The 24247-nt window shown below is 46.7% G+C and overlaps 1 protein-coding gene across 23 annotated transcripts in view; it reads left to right on the top strand.

Moving 5' to 3' along the window:
* KCNMA1 (potassium calcium-activated channel subfamily M alpha 1) overlaps positions 1-24247 on the top strand; it is a 783049-nt gene that overhangs the window by 669954 nt on the left and 88848 nt on the right. For 15 of the 23 annotated variants that reach the window (XM_070056983.2, XM_070056982.2, XM_070056984.2 and 12 more), the window contains 1 exon segment: positions 9319-9412. In XM_070056983.2, the coding sequence (XP_069913084.1) occupies positions 9319-9412 (94 nt within the window). 23 annotated transcript variants of the gene reach the window in all.

The following is a 24247-nucleotide window of genomic DNA, read 5'->3' as shown; positions in this document are numbered from 1 at the left end:
CTCCTCCTTTGTGTCTGCCTGTGCAGCTCTCTGGGGTAGCAGAACCAGAGCCGTGAAAACCCTTGAGAATTCCACAGGGCAGGGCTGGGATTAGGGTGGGGTAGGGAGGCCCTCTGCCCTAGGCTCTGAATTTAAGGGGTACCCAATTCCTCAGGAATCAAGAAGAAAAAGTCCAGGATGAATAAAATGTCATAATTTTCAGTACAGACAGGGAAAATAGTGATTTTCAAGCTGTTATTTAACTTGTGAGTTCAGGAGGACGAAAGCAGGTAACTAGCCGGTGCAGTCGCCTGTGGGAGGGAGCCCTTTCAGGGTGCCGGGCATGGCCTTTCTCTTGCTACTTATCAGAGGGGACCTGATCTGACCTATGGTAAATCCGAACCTCTTTGATAAGAAGGTGTATTAGGAAGAGAGTTCCTTCATAAATTCCATTACGATGCATTCTGTCTTTGTTAAATGTAGGGGTGGAAAATTGCACTTCACCCATCCACTGTGATCATTTTAGACACAAAGCTCAAAAAATCAGCATTAACTTAAAAAAAATATATTAGCACGCTTGTATCCATTAAGCACCAGGGCTTTGTAGGCTCTAGCTGATGGTCTTTATTAAGTATACTTGCAAGAGGGGAAAAAAATCAAAGATAATTATAAATTCATAAATACATAATTCATCGGCACAAAATGATTTTAATGGGGTGGATGTGGAATTATCTATTTCCCCAAGAAAATAACAGAGATGTTCTGATTAAGTCCATAATCTAGTGTATGTGAATTTCTAGCCAAACTGATGGGGCACATTTTCTTTTCTGAAACTACCTTTGATAAGAAATGCATTACAAACTCATCAGTTTGGCTTCCTGTTAACAAAGAGACAGCCGCCGTCTGGATCATTCTGGATTCACAGTGAAACTGCCACACCATGTATCCTCCAACTAAAGCTGTGTGAGTTTGACAAGGGGCAGATGAAGGCAGGAGTTATTGTGCAGGGGTTTAAATCTATGCGGCAGCTGACGGTTGAAATAATCATCTATATATCGCTCTGAGCTAGCCGGGGAAAGGTTGAAGCTGTATATTTTCAGCATATCTAGTCTAATGGTTAATCTGTTGTCTTGGACGGGCCGCTCACAGGGTGGACTGGCAGCACACACTGACAGCTTCGAGGAATGGCTCACGGGAGCTGGGGTTCGCCTTGATCCTCAAAGTACCAGGTGGAAGAATCTAACTTAGCTGGAGCCGGGAGACGGGAGGCTCCCCTGACCCGTGTGCTCAGCCACAAGGACAGCAGCGGGGCTCGCAGCAGGTTGCCTGGTAGGGGCGCGTGTCGCCAAACCACGTGGGTTCCTTGCTCCTGACTTCCCCGGATCTGCAACACTTCACGTGGCCTCCAAGTGCTTCTCTCTCTTGTTTGGCTGTCTGGGCAGTTTGGGAAGAGCCTTGGCCTTTTGGAAGGCTTGGGAAGCCAGGAAAATGTGTGACGATTAAACGACTGGGGGAGTGGAGGGGGACTTTTTCTGGGCAGGGCCAGCTAGTTCACCTCTTAGACTTCGCAGGCCATCTGGCCTTTATCACAGTTAACTCTGTTCTGTCACTGCAGAGCGAAAGCAGCCATGGGCAACAGATAAACAAGCCGCTGTAAACGGACAACATTTTATTGATAGCCACTGAAGTGTGCATTTTACATCACTCGAATGTGTACAAAAAGATTGTTACTCTTACGTTTCTGCCCCCAAACCTTTTTACAAATGTGAAAACCCTTCTCGGTTCTGGGCCATCGCCCGTGGATGGCGTAGGCCACAGTGTGCTGCGAAGGATGAGGCCACTCTTGGTGAGAGGGACGTGGCACGCCCTCTCCTTGCCCTGCGTGCGCTGGGGCCACAGAGAGGAGTCAGGTGTACCTTCAGGCCTCAAAGTGGTCACCATCTGGTTGATGTCGGGAGTGGGGAGTAGAAAGAGAAGGAGAAGTTGGAATGAGGCTGTTTCTGTTAGACTCGGGTACCCCCCGCCCCGACTGCCAGTCTCATTCCGACAAAGTGAGAATGGTCCTCCGTCTCCCATAAGCTTCCTCAGCTCCAAACTGCTTAGCAGTCAGGCCGGGGTGTTCTTGCCTCTCTGATTGCAGCCGTAGATTTCCCCTTAGCATTCCGTCACTTGTCTCTGGGACTCATCTCTAAGAAACTAATACCTAACGTCTCTTTGCCCTTGAGGCAATAGCGATAGTGTGCTCGGAGCAGAAAGAAAGAAAAGGCCGCAGACTACCGGGTCTTCAGAAGGAATTTTCTACCAGATACAGAGCAGGGCCCAGTGTTAGGCAAGTGATTCCGGCAGGTTGGCCTTTGAGTGGAGAAACTGAGCTGAGATTCTATTTCCAGGAGGCCCTGGTGGGTGCTGGACTCCTACCAAGTTCAATGTGGTTGGGGAAGAGGGTGGTGGCGATATGTGGATTGTGTCACCATCAAATTTGATTCTAGCGGACCCATTAGGCCTATGGTACTTATGTAAAAAGCATTGCATTCCAGGTCATGTGGATTCTGTTAATATATTTATATAGTGTTTTTTTTTTCTCTCTCTCTCTCCCAAGTAGGAGGTGAATTCTTTCATTACTCTGTGTTGATGGACTCAAACTTATACAATTCAGGTTTCCTAGGCAGTGAATAGAGCCAGAAATGTACCCTGTGATTAACTTCTACATAACCTATTGTTCCTTAAAGTCTCCCTCCCCATTCTCTTATTAGCTCCACAAAAGCCAGAAATGAAATAGCTGCAACAAGCCCCCCACCCCACCCCCTCAGCCAGTGTGGGGTGGGCACTCCCTGAGCTGGACCAGCCCAGCTCAGGGCAGGTCACTGGCAGGTCCTTTTTCACTCACATTTTATAGAACGACAGATTATTGTTTTAAACCTACACCCTTTGGGTTTTCCGAACGAACGTCTCTTCTGTTTCTTGGCTAGAAGTTTGTGAAATTAAGTTGCGATAATGTGATTGTTCGATTTTACAGAGTTTGATAATGCTTGAGATATTTTGACGGTTGAGGTTGCTTTGGTGGAGTAGCAACCTTTCTCTTTTCTTTATGTTAATATTTGCATGATTGGCAATGAATAGTTTCATATGTTGCTTTGATCAAGATTGCCACCAAGTGGTCCTCAGACTTCTTAGAGATATAAATAGAGGTAAAGTTCACAGAGGTGTGGGCATTCGGCCTGCTGCTTAAGATGCCCACATCCCACATCAGAGTACCTGGGTTCGAGTCCCACCTCCAATTCCCATCCCAGCTTCCTGCGAATGCAGACCTTGGGAGCTCAAGCAGTCCTATCTTCCGCCCACATGGGAGACCTGGATTGATTTTCTGGCTCCTGGCTTTGGTTTGCCCAGCCCTGGCCATTCGGGGCATCTGGGGAGTTAATCAGTATATGGGAATGCACATGCTGTCTCTCTATCTCTCTGCCTTTCAAAAGAAAGTTCATGGAAAATGGGATGAAAGGAAAAGTTTAATGTGGTCCAAAAATATTATAGATCTTCAAAAGTTTATGATAAATGTGTATTATCAAAAAAACTGCATGAATTTCAAAATTTTTTTTTGCACCAAAATAACTTTTGATTCCAGTTTTCCATGAACTTTTTGAAGTACCCATGTATTATCTCAATCTCATTCCAAGGGAATCACCCACTTTGCCCTGTGCTCTGACACTGAGCTGCTCACTGCCCTCTAGGTACAGAACCTGACCCTCATGCCCATTTTTTCTTATCAGAGATGGACTCGGCTCATGCCCGTTGGTGGGCCCCTGACGGTCTCTCCTGTGGGATTCGTCTTGAGACGGTAGTCAAGTGCTCCCTTGCAGCAGTTATAACACCAAACTCACAGGATGGATTACAGATCTGGCGTTTTATGGTTGTTGTTTTGATTTAGTCATTGCTTAAGGCAACATTCACACTCTCTCCCCAGTCTAGGCTGTGTAACAGGCAGCCAGGGTCCTGGCAGGTCTCAGATTTCAGAACAGGAAACAGCCCCTGTAAAGTGCTGCCATTCTATGTTCCAATCCCTGCTGGCCCTACTGTGGCCACGTAGACCTTCCCGGAGAGTCTCAGACAATATCAGAGGAAGGTTGGGTCAGCTGGGGCATTCTGTCCATGGTGGACTATCACATTACCAAGTGACTGTGTTACTAAGTCTTCCATGATTTTTCTTGTGGAAAAGTTTGGTAAGCCCATAGAAAACAGGAAGCACGCTATTATATCTCTGTTCTAACAATGTCTCCCTCCATTTTTCTCTTCAATTTTTATACAGCAGAATATGCAGCCTGAAAGAATAATAAAAACTTTTCATTGATGTCTCTGTGATTCAAGGAGGTGCTTCACCACACTCAGACCAGTGGCACACCCAAGCCTTCTAAGTTAGCCAGTGACATCACAAAAGGGGGAACTGGCCATGCCGGCGGTTCAAGTAGAACGCAGTAGCTTAACAGGGAGGGTTGCTGATGTCGAAGTAATGATGGTTTAGGAGAATCCCCTTCCACAGGCTTCGGGAGATCACGGGGCTGACTTTGCTGTGCAAGGGAGGTGTCTGTGTCCATGTATGTTGTGGGGGAGAGGGCAGCCAGGTATTGTTATTGTTGTGTAGAAGTTATTGCCCATAGGTTATCTTCTGAATTTCCACAGATATTATTCCTATTGACGTTGATGACAAAAACACAACAAAAAGAGTTTGAGGAGGTGGTGAGCACCAGGAAAAGGGGGATTTAGCTGGGAGGGACAAGCCTCCCTGTCCATCCTGAGTTTTGATGTTGAGAGTGCCTTGGAACTTTTCTATCAGCAGATTTCACTGAGGATTAATTTCCATTTTCTTTTCTTCTTATTGTTTGGCAGTCAAGCATGGAGCTAGATCACGCTATCCCAAAGACCCATTTGAGTGCAAGAACACAACTCCCAATTCTCAGCTTGTGAGCGAGCCAGGTGAAGGAGTCCTGGGATCCATCCCAAGTTTTAATAATTGCACCCTTCAATGCTCTACTTTAACGTGCTGAGCCCACTTGAAGAAGAGAGATGTCCTAATGCGGATTTCAGCATGCATTTAGCTTGTCGGGCAGAAAAATACCAAACAGGCAAAGCTTAACCAACAATGAATAATCATGAAAATGACCCTACCCTCCAACTCGCAGCCTGCTGGAGACTCCAGTAGGACGTCCTGTTAGCTAGAAGCCTTTGTGCTCAAACCACTTTGCATGATTCTTACTCCGAGTGATTCCAGTGTGAATATGACGTTACTAATGACCTGCTAAGTGTGTGCAGATGTGGGTTTCTCCAGATGTGGTGATTAATAACGTAGGAGAGATAGCCAGCTGACTCACGATTACAGATTGTTTGCCTCTCACTATGTTTCGGAGTTTATTTGCTTTGAACTTTTTTTTTTAACTCCAGCCAACAAACTCACCTTTATGTATCAAACAGAATCAGCCCCCGAAGTCTCACTGGGGAAACAGGGAACCGGGATTGTGGCCCAGGCCGTAGCTGAGCTTTTGGTCCCTGCGTGCAGGTACTGGATTATTTGGGAAAGCTCAAAATTGCAGTCGCTGCCCCATTTCACTTCAAGGACCCATAAAGAGGCATTAGTGAACCCTGACACGGTATTTGCAACCTGGCTAGGCTGATAAAAGAAGATATTTCTTTTTTTAAAAAAAATCTAGTAAAATATATGATCATTTTGAAGTAAGCCCAGGCTTCTGGCCAGTGTTTCTGGAAGACGTTGCCCGGCTTTGTGCTGGAAAACAGCACGCTGATGAAAAGTGGAGTAAAATGTTGTTACAGATGTTCGACTCTGCATTAAGGCTGTTGGAATTACCACCACATCTTAAATCAATTCCCAGAACATTGTCTGGAGGTTATGTCATTGAAATAATGAATCCTCTTTAGTCAAGTATAAGCAAACATGTTAAAACATCATTGTAACTTTAAATTAAACTCCAGCGCAAACCAGGGGATCTGAAGCCTCATTAGACTTGCCTGACATTTTTCTGGTGCTGAGTCTTTCCAAACTGTAAAACTGTTAGATTCAGTGCCTATTAGACAAGGGAGCGCTGGGAAGTTACAACAGCACATTAAGTGTTATACTTAGGGATGTACAAAAACAAGCCCTTGAATTTTATGAGTACTTGGAGACTGGATGGAGTTCAGCTCCTATAAAAATTCCACATTAGATTCCTGAGCTGGTTTGTGTTTTAAAGAAGCTGGTAAGTCAGATTTCTTTAAAGGATCATATCTCTGGGTAGCTTCTCCAGCACGAAGGCAAATGCAAATGCTGGAGACAAGAGGTGTATTGCAATTAGCAGAGCAGGAGGTTAAATATGAGCCCGTCAGTAGGCATTGTCATGAGGTAGTGGCCCATCACTCCCACTCCTTCATCGTTCCTGAATGTAAGTAAATTGAAATCTCCCTTTTAATTCCATTTTTATTCCTCTCATGGAGTCACAGAAGCCATGAAATGAAAATTATATTTTATAGTTTAACTAAAAGTTTTCCTAGATCTGCTTTCTTTAAATATGTAGACATGGATGGAATCCATATAAAGGCTAATAATTAAATATGGTTTATATCCTACTTATGAGGATGAAGTTATCACTGCTTCTCTTGTGGGACCTAAGCCATACGTAATGGTCCCCGTCACACAATGTTCATATATTTAAGCTGGAGACATTGCCCCCATCTCTGCACGGAACAAATCTGCATTTCCAAGCCACGAGTGCAGGAGGAAACCTTTGATCTTGAGTTGCGTTTAAGAAAACAAATCCCAGTTTAAATGCAATATGATTATGATGGATGATCTCTCTGAGTTGCAATGAAAATAAAGAGTTTCCTTGCATAGAAGGAGGCAGAACTGTGCCGCCACAGTGAGGTGTCTCTCTGGAGCTGGCTAACAGGTATGAACTTGCTAGCGTTCCATCAGAAGATCAGGCCTGTAAACAGCTAGTGACCAGCTGCAGAGATAATGGGTCCTTAATCAAAGAAGAGATTATTTATTACAGACCCTGTGCAAACAGGGAAGCAGAAAAATCCAGCAAAAATTCCAGTAAGAGTGACTTCTGTTCAGGTCTTAGCTTGTATCAACTCACTGTATAACTGAGCACAACCATTGGTAGTATAGTGGACTTGAATAAAGTTAGCCATAGGCAAGGTTAGGTAAAAGACCTTTCGGGTATTGCATTCGAGGCTTAAGACGACGATGTGGAAGAGAAGAACAGAATCGGATCCCCTCAAGACCGACTCTAATGAACACACACTCCCACACCCACATTCAGCCCAGCCTGCTACACAGCTAATCCAGGTCATCCTGAATACAATATAACAATTGCAAGTGACCCATATTAAAAGGTGAACTTCTATTATGGGTGCACTCATTGTAAGACTTTCCATTCCTTCCAAGGTGGGAAACATGCAAAAGTATACTTACACACATTTCTATCCCATAATTGCCTGGAATGCCCGACCCCTATCCTGTGAAAGGAAGATGGATTCGGGTCAAGCTCAGGGTCCCTGTTTGCTTGCGGAGAGATGCATATCAACTCCAAGTGATTTTTTTCAATACCATTTATGTGGCTTGTATTTTTTTCCTTTAATCTTTTAAGTGCTGTTTAGTCTCTGTGTGATTTGCTGTGGATACTCATTTCTGATAAGATGCGATATCCTCTGAGCCACATAGTCCCCGCCTGGAGCACTAAGTGACTGATATGGTAGCAGCTTGAGCAGAGGGCCTCTGGTGGGGGCAGGGGCGGGGGGGGTGGAGCAGAGGGAGCAGGTGGTGGAGTGAGTGGGCTGAGAGCCTTAGCAGGTGCTTTCTTGCCAGCATTCCTTTCAGTATCACTCTAACCTCACACCACTCTCTGGTTCCCTTTCTCTGTGTCAGCCAGAATTTGGCCTACTCCACACTGAAAGTAGGATAGGTTCGAACAGTCATTGGATTATCATAATCCCTTTGGAACCATGTGCCATAACCTACTACATTTATTTGGGGTTTTCGGGAAGTACCATCTAATGCATGCTCTGGTGTGGGTCTTCCTGCACAGCGTCATGTAGCTGAAATGGCATCTTCTCCCCCATCAAAGACACACACACCATTAACATGTTTCTAGCTTCTTTCAACACGGTCACTGCTAACATTTCTCTTCTTAGCTTGAACATAACTGCCATGCATTCTGAGTTTCAGGGGTGCTACCTGCTAGCCTCTGTTGCAGTCAACTCTAGAAATCTGAAGAGTCTACTTTTCCTTCTTGACATTACAGCTTTAGCTTGAATTATGGGGGTGGGGGTGGGAAGAGGAGGACTAGAATTTTGCTGCTGATGCCCTTGGGTGATGGGCTGGGTATGCATCTGCTAATTATTAAGCAGCGCTCCTAAAAAGAAGCATGATAACAAGCTGCTACATCTGCAAAGCTTTTTAGCAGGTTTCTTTGGGCAAGAGCAGTAGAGAGTGCCGTGCTGTTGGTGAGTGACGCTTGACATTGCTTAGCAATCTGTGTGGTTCAGACATTTGGAAAACAGCCTTTGGTTTCCCATCTCCCATGCTGCCCTCCATCCTGCCCCCTGTGCCACATTGTCAGAGATAGCTTTCAATGGCAGTTTCCTCCTTCACTCTGTCACTCTTCTCCAGCCAAGCTCGCCAGCCTGGCCCTCTCTCTTCCTCCTGTCTTCATGCATTAAGGAAGGATTCCATTTGAAGGAATGAGAGCTGAGTTGGTATGGGGATTCTGTTGCCAGCATGCACCAATGTTCCCAGTCCTGAGTGATGGGGACATTGGCTGGTAAGGCCCTGAATCCTTGCCTCTCTTCAAGGCTCTTTCTCTGGTGTGCAGGGACCAGGAACCTGTCAGCTGGTTCATCCGGAGAAGCAGCAGGCTGCCAGTTATCATGCTGCTTTGTCACATACAACTCTATTTCTGATTTTGGTTATGAGAAAACTCATTCGCTGAGCCAGCTAAGCAAAGTAACCTAAAGTAACTCGAAGAATACTGATGGTGTGTTCATAGATAAATCTATTTGTTATACAAGTAAATCACAATTTCTCCCACTCCCCCCACCCCGAAGGGGGTTGACAAACTCTTGTAGTCTTTGAAGTGCATGTTCAAAGGGTGGCGTGGAAAGGGCCCGTCTCCCCCACGCCCTCTAGGCTGGCCTCCCTGACTAACTCATTCGCTCTTTGCCATCGGGTCTAAAAGACAGCCATGACTTCTAGTGAGTGACTGAGCCTTGAGTGTGTGTCCTTTGATATCTCGACCGTGTTTTGCCCTCTGCCCTCACGCCCTTCCTCATCTCACGAGCTGCCTGTATTTCCAGTTGAAGATGAGCAGCCGTCAACGCTGTCACCCAAAAAAAAGCAGCGGAACGGAGGCATGAGGAACTCACCCAACTCCTCGCCCAAGTTGATGAGGTAAGGGGGGGGAGGGACGGGGTGGGGATGGGGGGGTAGGTGGCCGCGCCCTTGTCTCTCTCTAGCTCCCTCTCCTCTCCTGGTCCCCTCCCCACCCTGCCTAGGCCCAGAGCCGCCCCCACCCAGCCAAGTGTGAGCTAGGCAGGGGGGAGGGGAGCGAGACGCTTAGACGGCAACTTAAAGGCAGGAGTATTTACTCTGTCAGCTTGTCAGCAGTTAATGATAGAGCTGGAAAAATTCTGTCATGAAAAACAGTTTGAAAAGCTGTTTGAAAAATACATAGGCTTTAAAGTCTCAGCTGTCACCATGTCCTGTCTGTGTGGCTCCTAAACAGCAGTGGCACTAATGATGGCGAGAGCCAATCGGAGGAGCTGGCGGGCTCGGCTTGCCTGCGGCAAGTCTCTTTCTGCTGGAGCCCCTCCGAGGGCTGTTTTCTGTACTTAAGGCCATATGTGAGATGTATCATCACAATCAAAAATGAACCTGAAGATTACCTTCCTTTTATCCTGTCGATTGAAATCAAATTTCTGCTAATTGATTTTGACCGATAAAAAAAAACCTCTAATAATCTGTGGACTTGCCAAAGCAAAGTTCAAAAGTAATCCCATTCTGCTCAGGCTAAAAGCAATATTAATTATGAAATACAGTGCACTCCCCCGCTTCTTAATTTCGCTCTCTCCCTTCTTCCTGTCCCCCCCCCAACCCTCCCTCCTTCCCTGTCTCCCTTCCTCGCTCCTCTGCGTCCTCCCTGCTGCCCTCTTGCCTCCCTCCCTCTGTTCCTTCCTTCCTCTTTGCCTCTCCCTCTAAGAGATAGCAGGTGAAACCGCCTCTCACCAGAGCTCACCGCAGGGGCCTCTTCCTGACCTGCTCACCCTCCTCTCCCCTTTTTGTCTGCTATTCATCGGCCAACCACAGTGTGAATTTCCTCTGACATCCTAACACACACCTTGGAGACTCAGGACGGATTCCATCCCTGCTCACCCTGCCTGGTTCCTCCCATTGTGATGTGGCTTCCTCTCTTGGTTGCCGTTGGCCACGCCCCTCCCTTTGATAGCTGAAGTAAAGCAAGGGCGATTTCTGTTTCCTGCTTGTTCATCACCTCTGCATCTCCCTCCACGTGTCTCTGTGGGACGTGGGCAAGGGCAGTCCCCCGTTCACTTCACGTCCTGGGGGATGCAGGTTCTCGGTGGACGACTCACCCAGCCCTGTCCCCGTTGGCATCAGGACCACCTATTCCTGCTTAACGTCTGCCTCCAAGTTCTCTCCGATCCCCTGCACTCAGCCTTGCCAGGATGCGGCTGATTTACATGCTTGTTTACCGTTTACGAGGAAGAATAAAACGCACCAACTGCCAAGCTTCTCATTTTTATGACGCCAGTTGTCATGTTAGCACTCATTTCCTATTGACTCACCTTTAGGTAATCGCCTTATCTAATGCTAATAGCGTTCTCCATGTAAAGGAGAGAGAGGGCCTAGGCGCTCTCCTTTGCCTAAATTTAGAGAAGCAAATAAATAAATAAAGAGAAGTCTGAAAAATCTGAAACCTTTGGAGCCAAATTCCCTGTCCCTGTTTGCTATGTAAAGTATGGCTCATTTCTTTGATCTTGAGTAATAATAATTCTGAGGAGTTATACTGTTTTCATATGCTTCAAAGCTGTGTCAGACTTTTGCTGCTTAAGGGTACTTCTTTATTCTGTTGGCTCTTGGGTACCAGGATGACAAGTCTGCTGTATGAGGTGGAGGCTTTTTTAAGTCGTAGCCTTCAGCAAAACATCAAATTACCAAATCCAGGGTAACATACTTCTACACAAATGCCTTTCCTGTAGATATATTATACCATATATATTAAATACTTTAGTGTTACACGCTACATTTTATGTGCAATAGAAAGTGATGGTTTGAGGTAGCCTTGGGGGACTTTTTTTTCCACAAGCAGAAAAAGCTAGTGTATACCGTATCAAGTATGGTTTTTACAGGACTTTCTGCCCGAAGGCTTTTGTAAATAAGTAATGATCAACAGATTGGCTGTGGGTTTTTGAAAAGCATGCCTATGTCAGTTTGCATGATGGGGGAAAATTTTCAAAGTGGATCTTGCTTTCATTGCTTGCCGGAGAGGGGCTCAGGGAGCCAGTCATCCCAGGCTGGAGCTGTCTGCCCCGTGGTGCAGTGGAATTGCTAAACGTGGGTCAGGTGGTGGGTAGAACTCGCCATGCTACAGAACTCCGGCTTCGCAGGCTCGCGTGCGTTTGGGCTGCCGCTTTGGCCATGGCGGCTGTTGTGCGGCTGCTTTACCCGGACAGCCCACAACAGCCTCTGTTGCAGTGTGGCAGGCATGGGTCCTCCCGTGACCAGTCGGGAAGTCTAGATGCTCCTCCTTTGCCTTGACTTCCTGTGTCCCAGGTACCCTACAGACTCTGATGCTGGGCCAAAGGTGGACCCGGCTCCATTTTCCTTCCCTTCCAACCCATGAAAGAGAAACCCAACTCAAGGCTCTTGGGTTTGCATTAGAAGATCCCACACTGGCACGGAGGCTGCCGGGGCCTAATTTTGCAGGATCAATCTTGTTGATTGGCAGGAAACAGGCTCACCAGCTTCTGTGGCTTTTTCTAGTTCCCCTACCTCTTCCAACACCCCCTTTCTTCCCCTCTGCTTTGCAGAAGATAGGACTCCCAGGCCCTATTCCTTATGACCTGAAAAACCCATAAAGGAAGCTAATGACACTTGAAGTGGGTTTTTCAACATGAGTTTGTGGCTTGCTGTTGGAGCAGAATCAATCATTCTGAATGCAGGCGGGTTTTAGTGGCCTATGGGCAGTGATAGCGATAGCTCCAAGAGAAATCCCGGTGCCCAGCATGGGCTAGGATGGGCTCTGATTTACCACTGTGGCTTCTGCAAATAAAAACAGGCTTCTGGGTGAGGGTTCCTCCCGCATCATCTGCCAGCAGGGAGTGCCACGGGGCCTCTCCACTAATGGGCTTGTCTCCCCTTTGCTATGGGTCCGGGCTGGCCCTGGGTTTTAAGTGTCACTGAACTCTCTGTGTGCTCATCAGGTGAACAGCCTCGTTTATTGTGTCTGGATCCTGAGGTAGCGTGTTTCGTAGTCAGCCTGACAGAAGCAACCCTCCCTGCCAGACTGAGCCATGGCGAGCATGCGTGCCAAGCTCGGGGTGGGCAGGGGGGCATGCTGGCTGTGACAGATGGCCTCCGGCTGGACACTCATCCAGGCAGACAGAGCCATGGAGCTTCCCAAGACCTTCACTCTGCCTGCCTCGTTGATGTCTTAACATGAAATGATCTTGGGAGCCTCCCCTGTTTTTTCACTAAAATCATCAAGAATCTTGCTATGGGTTGGGCAGAGTTTGAGTGCCCCTCTAGGCTTTGTGCATTTTAACGTAATGCCCATTTAGAGAGTGAAAGCTGTACCCAGCAATGGCGAGTGGGGAGTGATGAGGATTAGTCATTAGGATGGAGCCCCCATGATTGAATTCTTATGGTTTTATATGTGAGGAAGGAGATAAGAAGACACACACACGCACAGGCACACGCACACTCACATGCACACACCCCTATCTCGTCATGTGATGCTATGTTCCACCCTCGGAACTCTGCCAGCAATAAAGTCATCACGTGGTACGATTCCTCAACCCTGTACCTCCAGAACTGTGAGCCACAATAACCCGTTTTCTTTATAAAATAGTCTGCCTGAGGCATTTCACCATACAAATGGAAATGAACTAATGCAAGCCTGTTGCCCAGTTCTCCCTGCTTGGTGGATCTGTGCCTCCTCAGGGTAACCACACCTCTCTTCAGATGCAAAGCACTGGAGGACTAGAAATGTGTCTCTCAATAGGTAACTGTAGAGTTCTTAATTTGAGGCCTCACAGAACCCACTGAACATTCAATGAAGGATCTCTAGGCAGTCTCTCTCAAAAAAGGAAGTATAATAGGAAGCATTTTTGTAAAAGAGTTATTTATTTAAAAGGCAGAGTGATGGAAGGTGGGGGAGAGAAAGAGAAAGTTCTATCTGCTAGTTCACTGCCCGAAATGTCCTCAACAACTGGGCACAGAAGTCAGGGACCAGGACCTCCATCTGGGTAGCCCACATGGGTGGCATGGACCCAAGTCCTTGGGCCATCTTCTAGTGCTTTCCCAGGAGCATGAGTGAAAAGCTGGATCAGAAGCACAGCAGCCTAAACTTGAACTCTGAGTTGAGATGCTGGTGTCTCAAGCAGCAGCTTAACCCACAATGTACTGGCGCAGCTCTTGGTGTAATTTTAACTACCACTGAAGCGGATTCATGGGTTCCTGCCATATGCATTCAGGACCCCCAGTGGTGATCATTTATTTCATGGCCACCTTCAAGGAGCAGCTTTCTGAATGATAAGAATATTTCTCCAGTAGGAAGGTGGTAAGTTCAATGCCTGAACTCTCATGCTGTGTCCTCAAATGGAACCCCCAAATACTGTGCCTTTCAGTTGGCTGCTTGTATTCCTTTTTTTTTTTTCAGATGAATTCCTACACGGTCCATGTTTGGTGAGGGCTGACTGTGTTCAAGGTTTTGTGAAAGGCCGCTGAGGGATCTAAAGTAGGATGGGTTGGATGAGATCTCTGTCTTCACAATACTAATGGTTTAATGTAGGAGACAGAGAAGGATGTACAGTTGACTGTCTGCATCCGTGGATTCAGACCTATGTTCAACCTAACTGTGGATCAAGGATATTTGGGGAAAGAATGTGTCTGTACCAAACATGTACAGAGGTTTTTTCCTTGTCATTTTCCCTAAATAAGACAGCATGTCAAGGCCAGTGCCACGGCTCACTAGGCTAATCCTCTGCCTATAGCGCCAGCAGCCCAGGTTCTAGTCCCAGTTGGGGAGCCGGTTCTGTCCCGGTTGCTTCTCTTCCAGTCCAGCTCTCTGCTGTGGCCTGGGAAGGCAGTAGAGGATGGCCCAAGTGCTTGGGCCCTGCGCCTGCATGGGAGACCAGGAGGAAGCACCTGGCTCCTGGCTTCAAATCAGTGCAGCGTGCCAGCTGTAGCGGCCATTTAGAGGGTGAACCAATAGAAGGAAGACCTTTCTGTCTGTCTCTCTCTCTCTCACTGTCTAACTCTGCCTGTCCAAAAAAAAAAAAAAAAAAAAAAGACAGCATGACAACTAATTCCATAGTGTTTACATTGTGTTTTTAGCTATTACAAGTAATTTAAGTATATGGGAGGATAGATATGTGTAGGTTAAACACACTTACTATGTGATTTTACATAAGAGACTTGAGCATATGTGGATTTTGATATTTGAGGGAGTTCTTGGAACCAAACCCCCATGAACACTGAGTGGCAACCATACTGGAAAATAGAGCAAGAATGACTTGCAGAGTCTAGTAACACTACTGACTAACACTACTGACTCTACTAACACTACTACGTCTACTCACTCTTCTTGCTACAAGAACAGGAAAAACCGTCTTTACCCCTGGTTTGGGAGGCTGAGCCTGGAGTAGGAGATCTCATTTAACCTAGCCCTGTGTGGTGAGATTTCTCTACTCTTGTTCACTGTTCACCAGGTGCCAGGTATCGTTCTAGGAGTGTAATGCCTGTTAACTCATTGACTCCTAACTACCAGTCTTCCCCCATTTTACAGATGTGGAGGCTGAGGCACAGCGGTGTTCAGTCTGGTCAATCTCATTACAGAGGACATGGGCAAAGTGCTGGGGCCATGGTAAATGGCACAATATGGCAGGAGCAAGTGATCTTTGGACTGGCATCACTGGCGCTGAAAATGTGAACATATTCTCACAGCCAGTCATGACGGTTGTGCCTGTCATAGGTACTAGGGACCCCTTACAGGTTTCTGAGGAAGTAGTACCCTAACTAGCATTTAGAGAAGGTCCTTGGTGGCAGCATAAGGGGTGGCATCTCTCTCAGGGCCCCTTTGATGCTGTCAACATGGAAGTGTCCAAGAGAAGGCCCACACAACCTCAGCCTTCACCAAGGTTCCTTGGATGCCAACCATTCAGGGGCTGCTGGCGAACAGTGCACCAGACGTGGGGCAGACAGTTGGACGGTGTTCTTACGAAGCACACACAGCATTCCTGATTAGTCCTGAGACTTGGAGTAAGGTGGAGTAGCCATTCATGAGGGTTTATGTAGGATGTGTCGGGCTGGCAGTCAACACAAAGAGGGACCCCTCAGCGGGCCTAGCAAGGATAATCAAATGACATCCCAAGAGAGTCTCATGTCATGAGTCTTAGACAGCATTAGACATCAGTTTCCTGAACAGGAAGGGAAATATGATTGGACGAAAACACATTATCCTCTTAGGCATCAGCTAATCATTAAGTGAAATAAACTCATCTGCTTGTTAAGTCTCCTTTCCTCTCTTGTGACTCATCCTTTTCTTGGGGTCTTTATGTTCGGACTTCCCACATCAGCGCCTGCCAATGTGACAGATCCTAGTATCGAAAATGGCAAAATGGCCTGAGTGAAGTCGGAGTGGAGGACAGAATGTCACCTTCACAATTTCTTCCGTGGGCAAAAAAAAAAAAAAAAAAAGGGAAGACAAGACAGCCTCGCTAAGTAAATTCCCCTCGTAATGCACAGACTAATAGCATATGACAGGCCCTCATAGGACTGGAGAAGAAGGAAATAGTGGGTGTCATGATGCCAAGGCTTGGGTGGGCTTGACACAGGTCCCTGAGCAAGTTCATAATCAGCAGAGGGTCATTATCCTGTCTGCCGGTTTCTCGAGCATCTGGTACAATCTCCTCTAGGACTGAGGAACATGGCAATTCTTCAGGGCTGTCCCCCGAACATCAGGCAGTCATTTCCTTCTTCCTCTGCCTGACCAGAGGTGACCTATTAGGTAGCAGCAGGAATCAAACACCCAAGTAGTTGGACGCAGAGAAGCAGGAAAGGACCCTAGTTTTGCCAAGGTGGTTCCAGGGATGGCCATCAGGTGGGCGATGAGGGAAGGGTCAGAGGCAGCTCAGGGAACAGTGATAGTTAGCGGGAGGGCAGAAGCAGTATTCAAGGATGAATTAAGGCAGGAGCCAGAAACCGAAAAAATCAGAGTCCTTGCTAAGTAGCAGCATATGGCTCACCCAAAAGTAAAAGGCAGCCAACAACGAGGCAGATCCAGTTGGAACCATTTATGGTGATAAATATGAGCCCTCTTAAAGGCCACTTTTAATGTCCTGTGTGTAACCCAGGCAGGGACCCACCCTTGTGGCCTGACACCAGATTGTTTTCTACAGAATGGAAGAGGTAGGTGACAGCAGAGTAGAACAATGCCTTATGGTTGGTAGTTTTGTACTTTATGGGTAATAATACTAGTGTTTCATTTTCTCCTTTATGTTTGCTTATTTGTGGATTGGCTAATAGAAATGGAGCTCTGGGCTGGTGCCATGGCTCACTAGGCTAATTCTCCGCCTGCGGCTCCAGCACCCCAGGTTCTAGTCCCAGTTGGGGCACCGGATTCTGTCCTGGTTGCTCCTCTTCCAGTCCAGCTCTCTGCTGTGTCCCAGGAGGGCAGTGGAGGCTGGCCCAAGTCCTTGGGCCCTGCACCTACATGGGAGACCAGGAGGAAGGACCTGGCTCCTGGCTTTGGATCGGCACAGTGCGCAGACTATAGCGGCCATTTTGGGGGTGAACCAACGGAAGGAAGATCTTTCTCTCTGTCTCTCTCTCTCTCACTGTCTAACTCTATCTGTCAAATTAAAAAAAAGAAATAAAGAAATGGAGCTCTGCAGGAGAATCATTAGCATTGCATCCAGGCTGATAATTCCCATCAAGTGCCGACACAACCCCGACAAGCAGGGCCTGGACTAGGGTGAGGTTCCTCCTTGTATTTTACACCCTGGGCACCTGACTTGCTTCGGTCCAGTCCAGTCCAGACCTTACTGAGTAGAAATGTAGCCTTGCAGCCTGGGTGCTGCTGACAGTGGATACCATTGCCGCATGGGTGCTCCTTTTGGACAACATTGTTGGGAGGTGGTTCTCAAACCATAGCATGTGCCTGATTCTGACCCTAGAGGGCTTTGTTAAAAATGTCGCCTGCTGGCACTGTGCCACACCCTGCTGTATATGGTTCAGTAGATCTGGGCAGGGGCTCTGGAATCAGCATTTTCTATCAAGTTCCCTGGTGATCCTGATATAGCTGGTGGTGGGCAGTGCAGCCTTTGAGAACAACCACTTATAAGAGAGAGACATGGAGGTGTAGGTGCCCACCTCTCAGGAGCGATCAGAGTTTACACGGGAGCACTAAATAGCTGCCTCATTAAAATCATCTATGTCTACCACCATCAGTGTTACACCTAGGTCTTCTCTGCTCATGACTTTCAGCCGCAGGCTCCGTGCAGACTTCAGACAGCCTTCACTTACATTCATGATGCTGTTACTCTGATGACTTTACGTCCTGATTCAAATGTAGCCCCTGTAAGTGAAAACCAAGGCAAGAGTCCAAGACACATTGTCACAGTATATCAGAAGTGAATGGGTTGTTACTGGGTGCATTTCCTGGTGTCTGCAGAAGGTCTGGTGAGTTTCTGCTGACTGTGTCAGGAGTGTTCAGAGACCAGAGATCACGCATCAGCTCCTTTCAGTAGTTTGGTTGTTTATTGAGTGTCTACCATGGCTTCCAATGAGTTCTGAAAATCCATGGAGGAGAAAATTAGAAGCAGCTCACCATCTAGCAGGTGTGGGGAACATTTTTATCTGCCAGAAGAGCCATTGGTCACTTCATTCGTTGACCATGCAAAATTATCAAGTTAAAAATTAGTCTTCTATGGATTTCTTGAATTTGGAGTCCTACCCACAGTTGCCTTGGCAGAGCCAAACCCAATGATTGTGCAGGTCTTTTCTGGCCCTGGCACTGGATGATTCCCATGAAAAAGACATGCAAATTATTATCTCTGAAGGGACATCTCATCCTGCTCTAAGTGCTCACAGGAAGGGAAATCAATTTCAGTGTTGGTGAAACACTTCCGCCTTACTGTGAGGTGTCAGAAGTGCTCAGCTTTCCCCGCTACAGTGCCTGATATAACAGACACCCAAACAAATCAGTATGCCACTTGATGGACTACTGTAGAGTGCTGAGAAGTTTGCTCCACTCAAGAATTGGCTTTGAGCTAGGTGGGTGCTTGCAGTGACTGACAAGACCTTAGGACGGGATGCAAGGTGAGGGCCTGCAGATGAAGCTGAGGAAAGTGTGCCATTCTCAAACGCGTGTGTAACTTTGCTCTTTCATAGCTTTGGTTGGTTGGTTACTTGCATTTCAGTGTACATTTCCAAAGTCCAACATTGAACCCAGTGCCGTAGAACACATGAGGTTTGCTGTGTTGTCCTGTAAGAACTGTGCTCTTTAAAATATAATACTGGCTTCCTTGCAGCAGGTTTGCTAGGAAGGGGATTTGTGGTTTAGCTTTAGGCTGTTGTCTTCAAGGCAAGCTTTTTGTGCTCCTGCTATGGCAGGCATTTAATTCACTTCCTGAGATTAATTGATGGCAAGTGGCAGTCTTTGCTCTGCAAACCCCCAAACAGAGATCTTTGATTCTTTATCTGAAGTCAGGCATGCTTAATTTCTAGCTGTGGATGTTGGAGATGTGAGCTGGGATGCAAGGAGCATTGGTATGAAAAATTTAACTCACTGGGGCTTCTCCGTTATAAAAAAGTAGGTATTCCTAGACTAAGCCTTCGGATACTTGGGACATGACAAAGACTCACCCAGCCTTAATTGCGTACTGAGACTCTCCGTAGCACATTGTCTTGACAAGGGCTCATGGGAAATTTTCTACTATTTATTTATGCAAGCTGTGCATTTTATAAATGCCTGCAACACTGGTTTCTCTTTCCTTGCAGCCTAGAGCACTGTGGCTTGGGGCGCTCTGATGGAGAAGGGACAGGTGGAGGGTGCAGGTCAGGGGCCCAGCAGCACTGACTTCCAGACATAAAGACTTTCCATGAAAGCCTTGCTCTCTTGCTCTCCTCTCACTTGCTGGGCCATCTGAGCCAATTAGCTCTCCACCCTGTTTCTTGTCTACACCCAGGGGTTGATGATAATAGAACTTACATACAAGGATTATTGTGATGGGTAAATCACAAAATGTAGGCAAGAGTTTTAGCGCGGCAGCCTTTGCCAGGGTTCAGGTCATGTTGGCTGCCCAATGTGGAGCTGTAGAGGCAGTAGCAGATAAAACAGTGATAACCTGAGATCATTATTGGTGGGCTGCACTGCCTTTCCTGTCTACTTTCATCCTAACCAGGGCTAGAATATGAGTAGATCCTGAGATAAGCGTGAAGAATGATAATGCTAGTGGTTAACATCATGGGACCTGTTCTGTGGCATGATCTATACTCAAGGTATAGCATGTCTGTAATCATGAAATCCTCAAATGTAATCCATTGAGTAATGATGATGAATATTCCAACTTTATAGGTAAAAAACAGAACCTGAGGCAAGATACAACATGGCAAGTAGTAGATGAGGCAAGATTTGAAAATGGGCATTGTGGTTCTGGAGCTAGTGCACTAACCAGTGTGTTTTGTTGTCACTAAGGAAAGGGTTGTTTCCTGCCCTCACTTGTATCAGTTCCCAAATGCCTCCTTTGAAGGTTAATTCTCTCTCTTTTTTTAAGATTTTATTTATTTACTTGCGAGCCAGAGTTACAGACAGAGAGAGGAAAAGACAGAAAGAAAGGCCTTCCATCCACTGGTTCACTCCCCAAGTGGCCACAATGGCTGGAACTGGGCCAATCCGAAGCCAGCATCCAGGAGCTTCTTCTGGGTCTCCCACATGGGTGCAGGGGGCCCAAGCACTTGGGCCATCTTTTACTGCTTTCCCAGGCCACAGCAGAGAGCTGGATCAGAAGAGGAGCAGCCGGGACTAGAACTGGAGTCCTATTGGATGCTGGTTCCACAGGTGGAGGATTAACCTACTGCACCACAGCACCAGCCCCTGGAGTGTTACTAAGACGGTTCAGGAAGGGCAACCAGAACCATCCACTGAGGACTCTCTGATACCCTGGATCCTAGTTCCCTTATTTTGTAGATTTGCACAAAATGCGGTAACAAAGTACCATAGATGCCATGTCTTAAATAACAGAAATTTATGTTCTCAGCTGTGGAGGCCAAAAGTCCAAAATCAAGGTCTCAGCGTGGTTGGTTCCTCCTGAGGGTCATGAAGGAAAGATCTGTTCCAGGTCTTGCTCCCTGACTTGTGGGTCTCTGTCTTCTCCCCAGATCTTTACATGGCTTTCCCTCTGTTCGTGTCTGTCAAATTCTCCTTCTTTTAAAAGGCCACCTCATTTTAGCTTAATTACCTTTTTCAAAGCATATCTCAAAATGCAGTCGTGTTCTGAGCTACTGTGGCTTAGGACTTCAACATACAAATTTTGAGTGTGGGACATGATTCAATTTTTTTATTTGACAGGTAGAGTTATAGACAGTGAGAGAGAGAGAGAGACAGAGAGAAAGGTCTTCCTTCTGTTGGCTCCCCCCCCCCCCAAATGGCTGCTACGGCTGGCGCTGTGCCGATTCAAAGCCAGGAGCCAGGTGCTCCTTCCTGGTCTCCCATGCAGGTGCAGGGGCCCAAGCACTTGGGCCATCTACTACTTCCCTCCCAGACCACAGCAGAGAGCTGGACTGGAAGAGGAGCAACAGGCACTAGAACCCAGTGCCCATATGGGATGCTGGTGCCACAGGTGGAGGATTAACCAAGTGAGCCATGGTGCCGGCCCCATGATTCAGTTTTTCACAGTGATATATCAGGTATCCATCACCTCATGGAGTTATTATTGCTCTAAAATAAGGCATCCACATTGGCTGCTTCATGACAAATGAGCTTTGAATTAATGATGGCGCATTTTAGGGGAGTTGGGAATTACTGTATGAGTTGAAGAAATACAGGGAGTCATTACAAAATGAAAGGCAAAATGTAGTATAAACCCTTGGTTGCAGCTAAGTGGTCTTTATGGAGTTCTCTGAGAGCCTTTGAATGAAGTTCTTGGGCTTTTGTAAACTGACGATGTTGACTTGCCTTCTTCAGGGAGGTTTCTGATGATCTTTCTTTGCATGTGCAACAGGCTGCCTAATCACTCTGGGTCTTCCCAGGTCATAGAAACTTTGATTGGTGTGCTCAATCAGAAATGCATGGGATTTTCCTATAGTAGTCCAAACCTCAATTTGTCAGCAGCCATTCATGTGGATAACTGACTCTTCACTCTCCACCTGTGTCAGAGATCTCCCTGAAGCATAAGCCAACCCCAGATGCTTGACACACAGGAACATACATGGTAAAGAAACATATCCTGGCTGTCCTGAAGTAATGACCAACTCCATGTTACTGGAATCAATCATATTCCAAGCTTCTTCCCACATAGTGGAAGGCAGTGAATGCAGAACAGAGCTGGTCTTTGATGCAATGATGAAGTCATCCATTGCCTGTGTTTCTTATCTCCCGTCTTTGCTCAAAAACAGTCTTTCTTCACCTACTCAGTATACCCAGGCCTTTGAATGACCAACAGTGGTCCAACAATTCCAGAATCCTTCCAGCTACTTCTCTGTTCAGTGAGAACTCACTTCTTCAAATCTTCAAGATCTTCAAGGCACACTCAACATTAATGGTGAAATCTCTATAGCCCTAGCTCTTCTGAAGTGTCTCAAATAGTAGGAAATCCATGGTCTTGGGAAACAACTCATTTCATTTTTGACAGTTGTCCATTTTTTTACAGCATTCTTCCTTTTTTGGAAATGTGTTTCTTTTTCTCTGAACTCATACATAATTTCTAGAGCTGTCCACAGTTGATCCTGCTGAACCAGTGGAATCCACCTGCCACTTGGTGATTGCCAGTGCATCCCTGACAACTTCTTACAGACCTGGCCCAAGTCTCTTACACCTAGACAAGGCAGTTCCATATGTGACATTTCCAACCATGCTTTTGGATGTCATTACTTGGCCTTTTTTAATTGGGACCTCAGTTCTCTGAGGGGCCCAAAATGGCTACTGATGGATCAATACTGAAATTTTAAGAGGTTTCTCTTTACATTTCATGGCTCAGGCCAGATGCTACCTTCTTTAAGTCTTCCTTGATGGGACTCAGTCAGGCAATGAGCAGCATCTTTTGTGGTGTCCTTGTACCACCTAGGACCTTACTTTGCTTATGCACCTATCACAGTATATCATAACTATTGATTTATCTTTGCTTTCTTCTGTCCCATTGTGCCCTTCTCTTTGACAGTGGACTCTATCTTAATCATTACAGTCCCTCCATTCCTGGCTTAGAATAGAGGATTTGTGCTGGTTGATTGCTTTACTGATTCGAGAAACCAAAATTGGAGTTCCAGATACTGTGGCTGGTCAGAAAAAGAAATGTCTTTGTGCAGAAGATTGTTGATGTTCCACAGATGAGACCCTTTGGGGCAAATCCTGGATGTTGCATGTTCACATTATGCAGGCTAGGCTGAGAGATTTGTGGGGAGCAGAGTGTAGACTGGCGTGCTTCTGAGACTTCCTGGACACTGCTGCCTGTCCCAGTGCCAGTCATGACTGGTGGCTCTAGTGTCTTCTCCAGCTCCCCAACACAGGTAACAAAGCTTGACCTTAGCTGGTTTTTTTTTTTTAAAGATGTATTTATTTATTTGAAAGTCAGAGCCACACAGTGAGAGAAGGAGAGGCAGAGAGAGAGAGAGAGAGAGAGAGGTCTTCCATCCAATGGTTCACTTCCCAGTTGGCCGCAACGGCCTGAGCTGTGCCGATCCGAAGGCAGGAGCCAGGAGCTTCCTCTGGGTCTCCCATGTGGGTGCAGGGGCCCAAGGACCTGGGCCATCTTCCACTGCCTTCCCAGGCCACAGCAGAGAGCTGGATCGGAAGTGGAGCAGCCAGGTCTTGAACCGGCACCCACATGGGATGCCAGCACTGCAGGTCAGGGCGTTAACCCGCTGCACCACAGCACCGGCCCCATGACCTTAGCTGTTTTGTTGTTGTTGTTGTTGTTGTTGTTGTTGTTTTTTGTACTTTTTACCAAGTGGCAATTGATCATCAAACTTACTTATTTACTTTTCTACAATGAGGATTGCAGGTCATTATGCCCAAGGAATGAGTCCTTCCCAGGACATGTATCTTCTTCTTTAAGATTCATTTATTTATTTAAAAGTCAGAGTTACACAGAGAGAGGAGAGAGAGAGAGACAGAGAGAGAGACCCTCCATCCGCTGGTTCACTCTCCAATTTGCTGCAGTGGTCAGAGCTGCACCCATCTGAACCCAGGAGCCAGGAGCTTCTTCCAGGTCTCCCACATAGGTGCAGGGGCCCAAGGACTTGGGCCATCTTCTACTGCTTTCCCGGGCCATAGCAGAGAGCTGGATGAGAAGTGGAGCAGCCAGGACTTGAACCGGCGCCCACATCAGATGCTGGCATTGCAGGCAACAGCTTTACCTGCTATGCTGCAGCATTGGCCCCAAGACATGTATCTTCTAACAGGAATTTTCACCAGCTTGCTGTATCATTTGCATGTTTGCATATGAATGTAGTCCTAGCTAAGCCTTAAATACAGAAGACACTAGGGATAGGTCTCCACTCTACCAGACATAACACTTTCTCTCCACTAGACAAGCAGGGTGAGAGAGAATAAGTCTGGCTCAGTGTCTTCAGGGCAACGTTATTAACAGCCTCTTGCAACTGAAATATGTTCTTCAGGGGCTGGGAAGTATTCATTGTGTTTATTTTCTCAAACCCCTTCCCTATGGTGGCTTTTGTCTAGCTACCTATCCCAGAGACAAGGTTTCTTTAGAGCTATTAGAGATTCTTCAAAGAGAAAAACCAAAACTCAAGGCTCAAACTTTTCCCTTA

Source organism: Oryctolagus cuniculus, chromosome 15 (assembly GCF_051225735.1).
Source record: "Oryctolagus cuniculus isolate XC-2025 breed Fujian yellow rabbit chromosome 15, ASM5122573v1, whole genome shotgun sequence".
NCBI lineage: Eukaryota > Metazoa > Chordata > Mammalia > Lagomorpha > Leporidae > Oryctolagus > Oryctolagus cuniculus.
The sequence above is the reverse complement of the archived record's forward strand: the minus strand, read 5'-3'. Positions and strand labels throughout refer to the sequence as shown.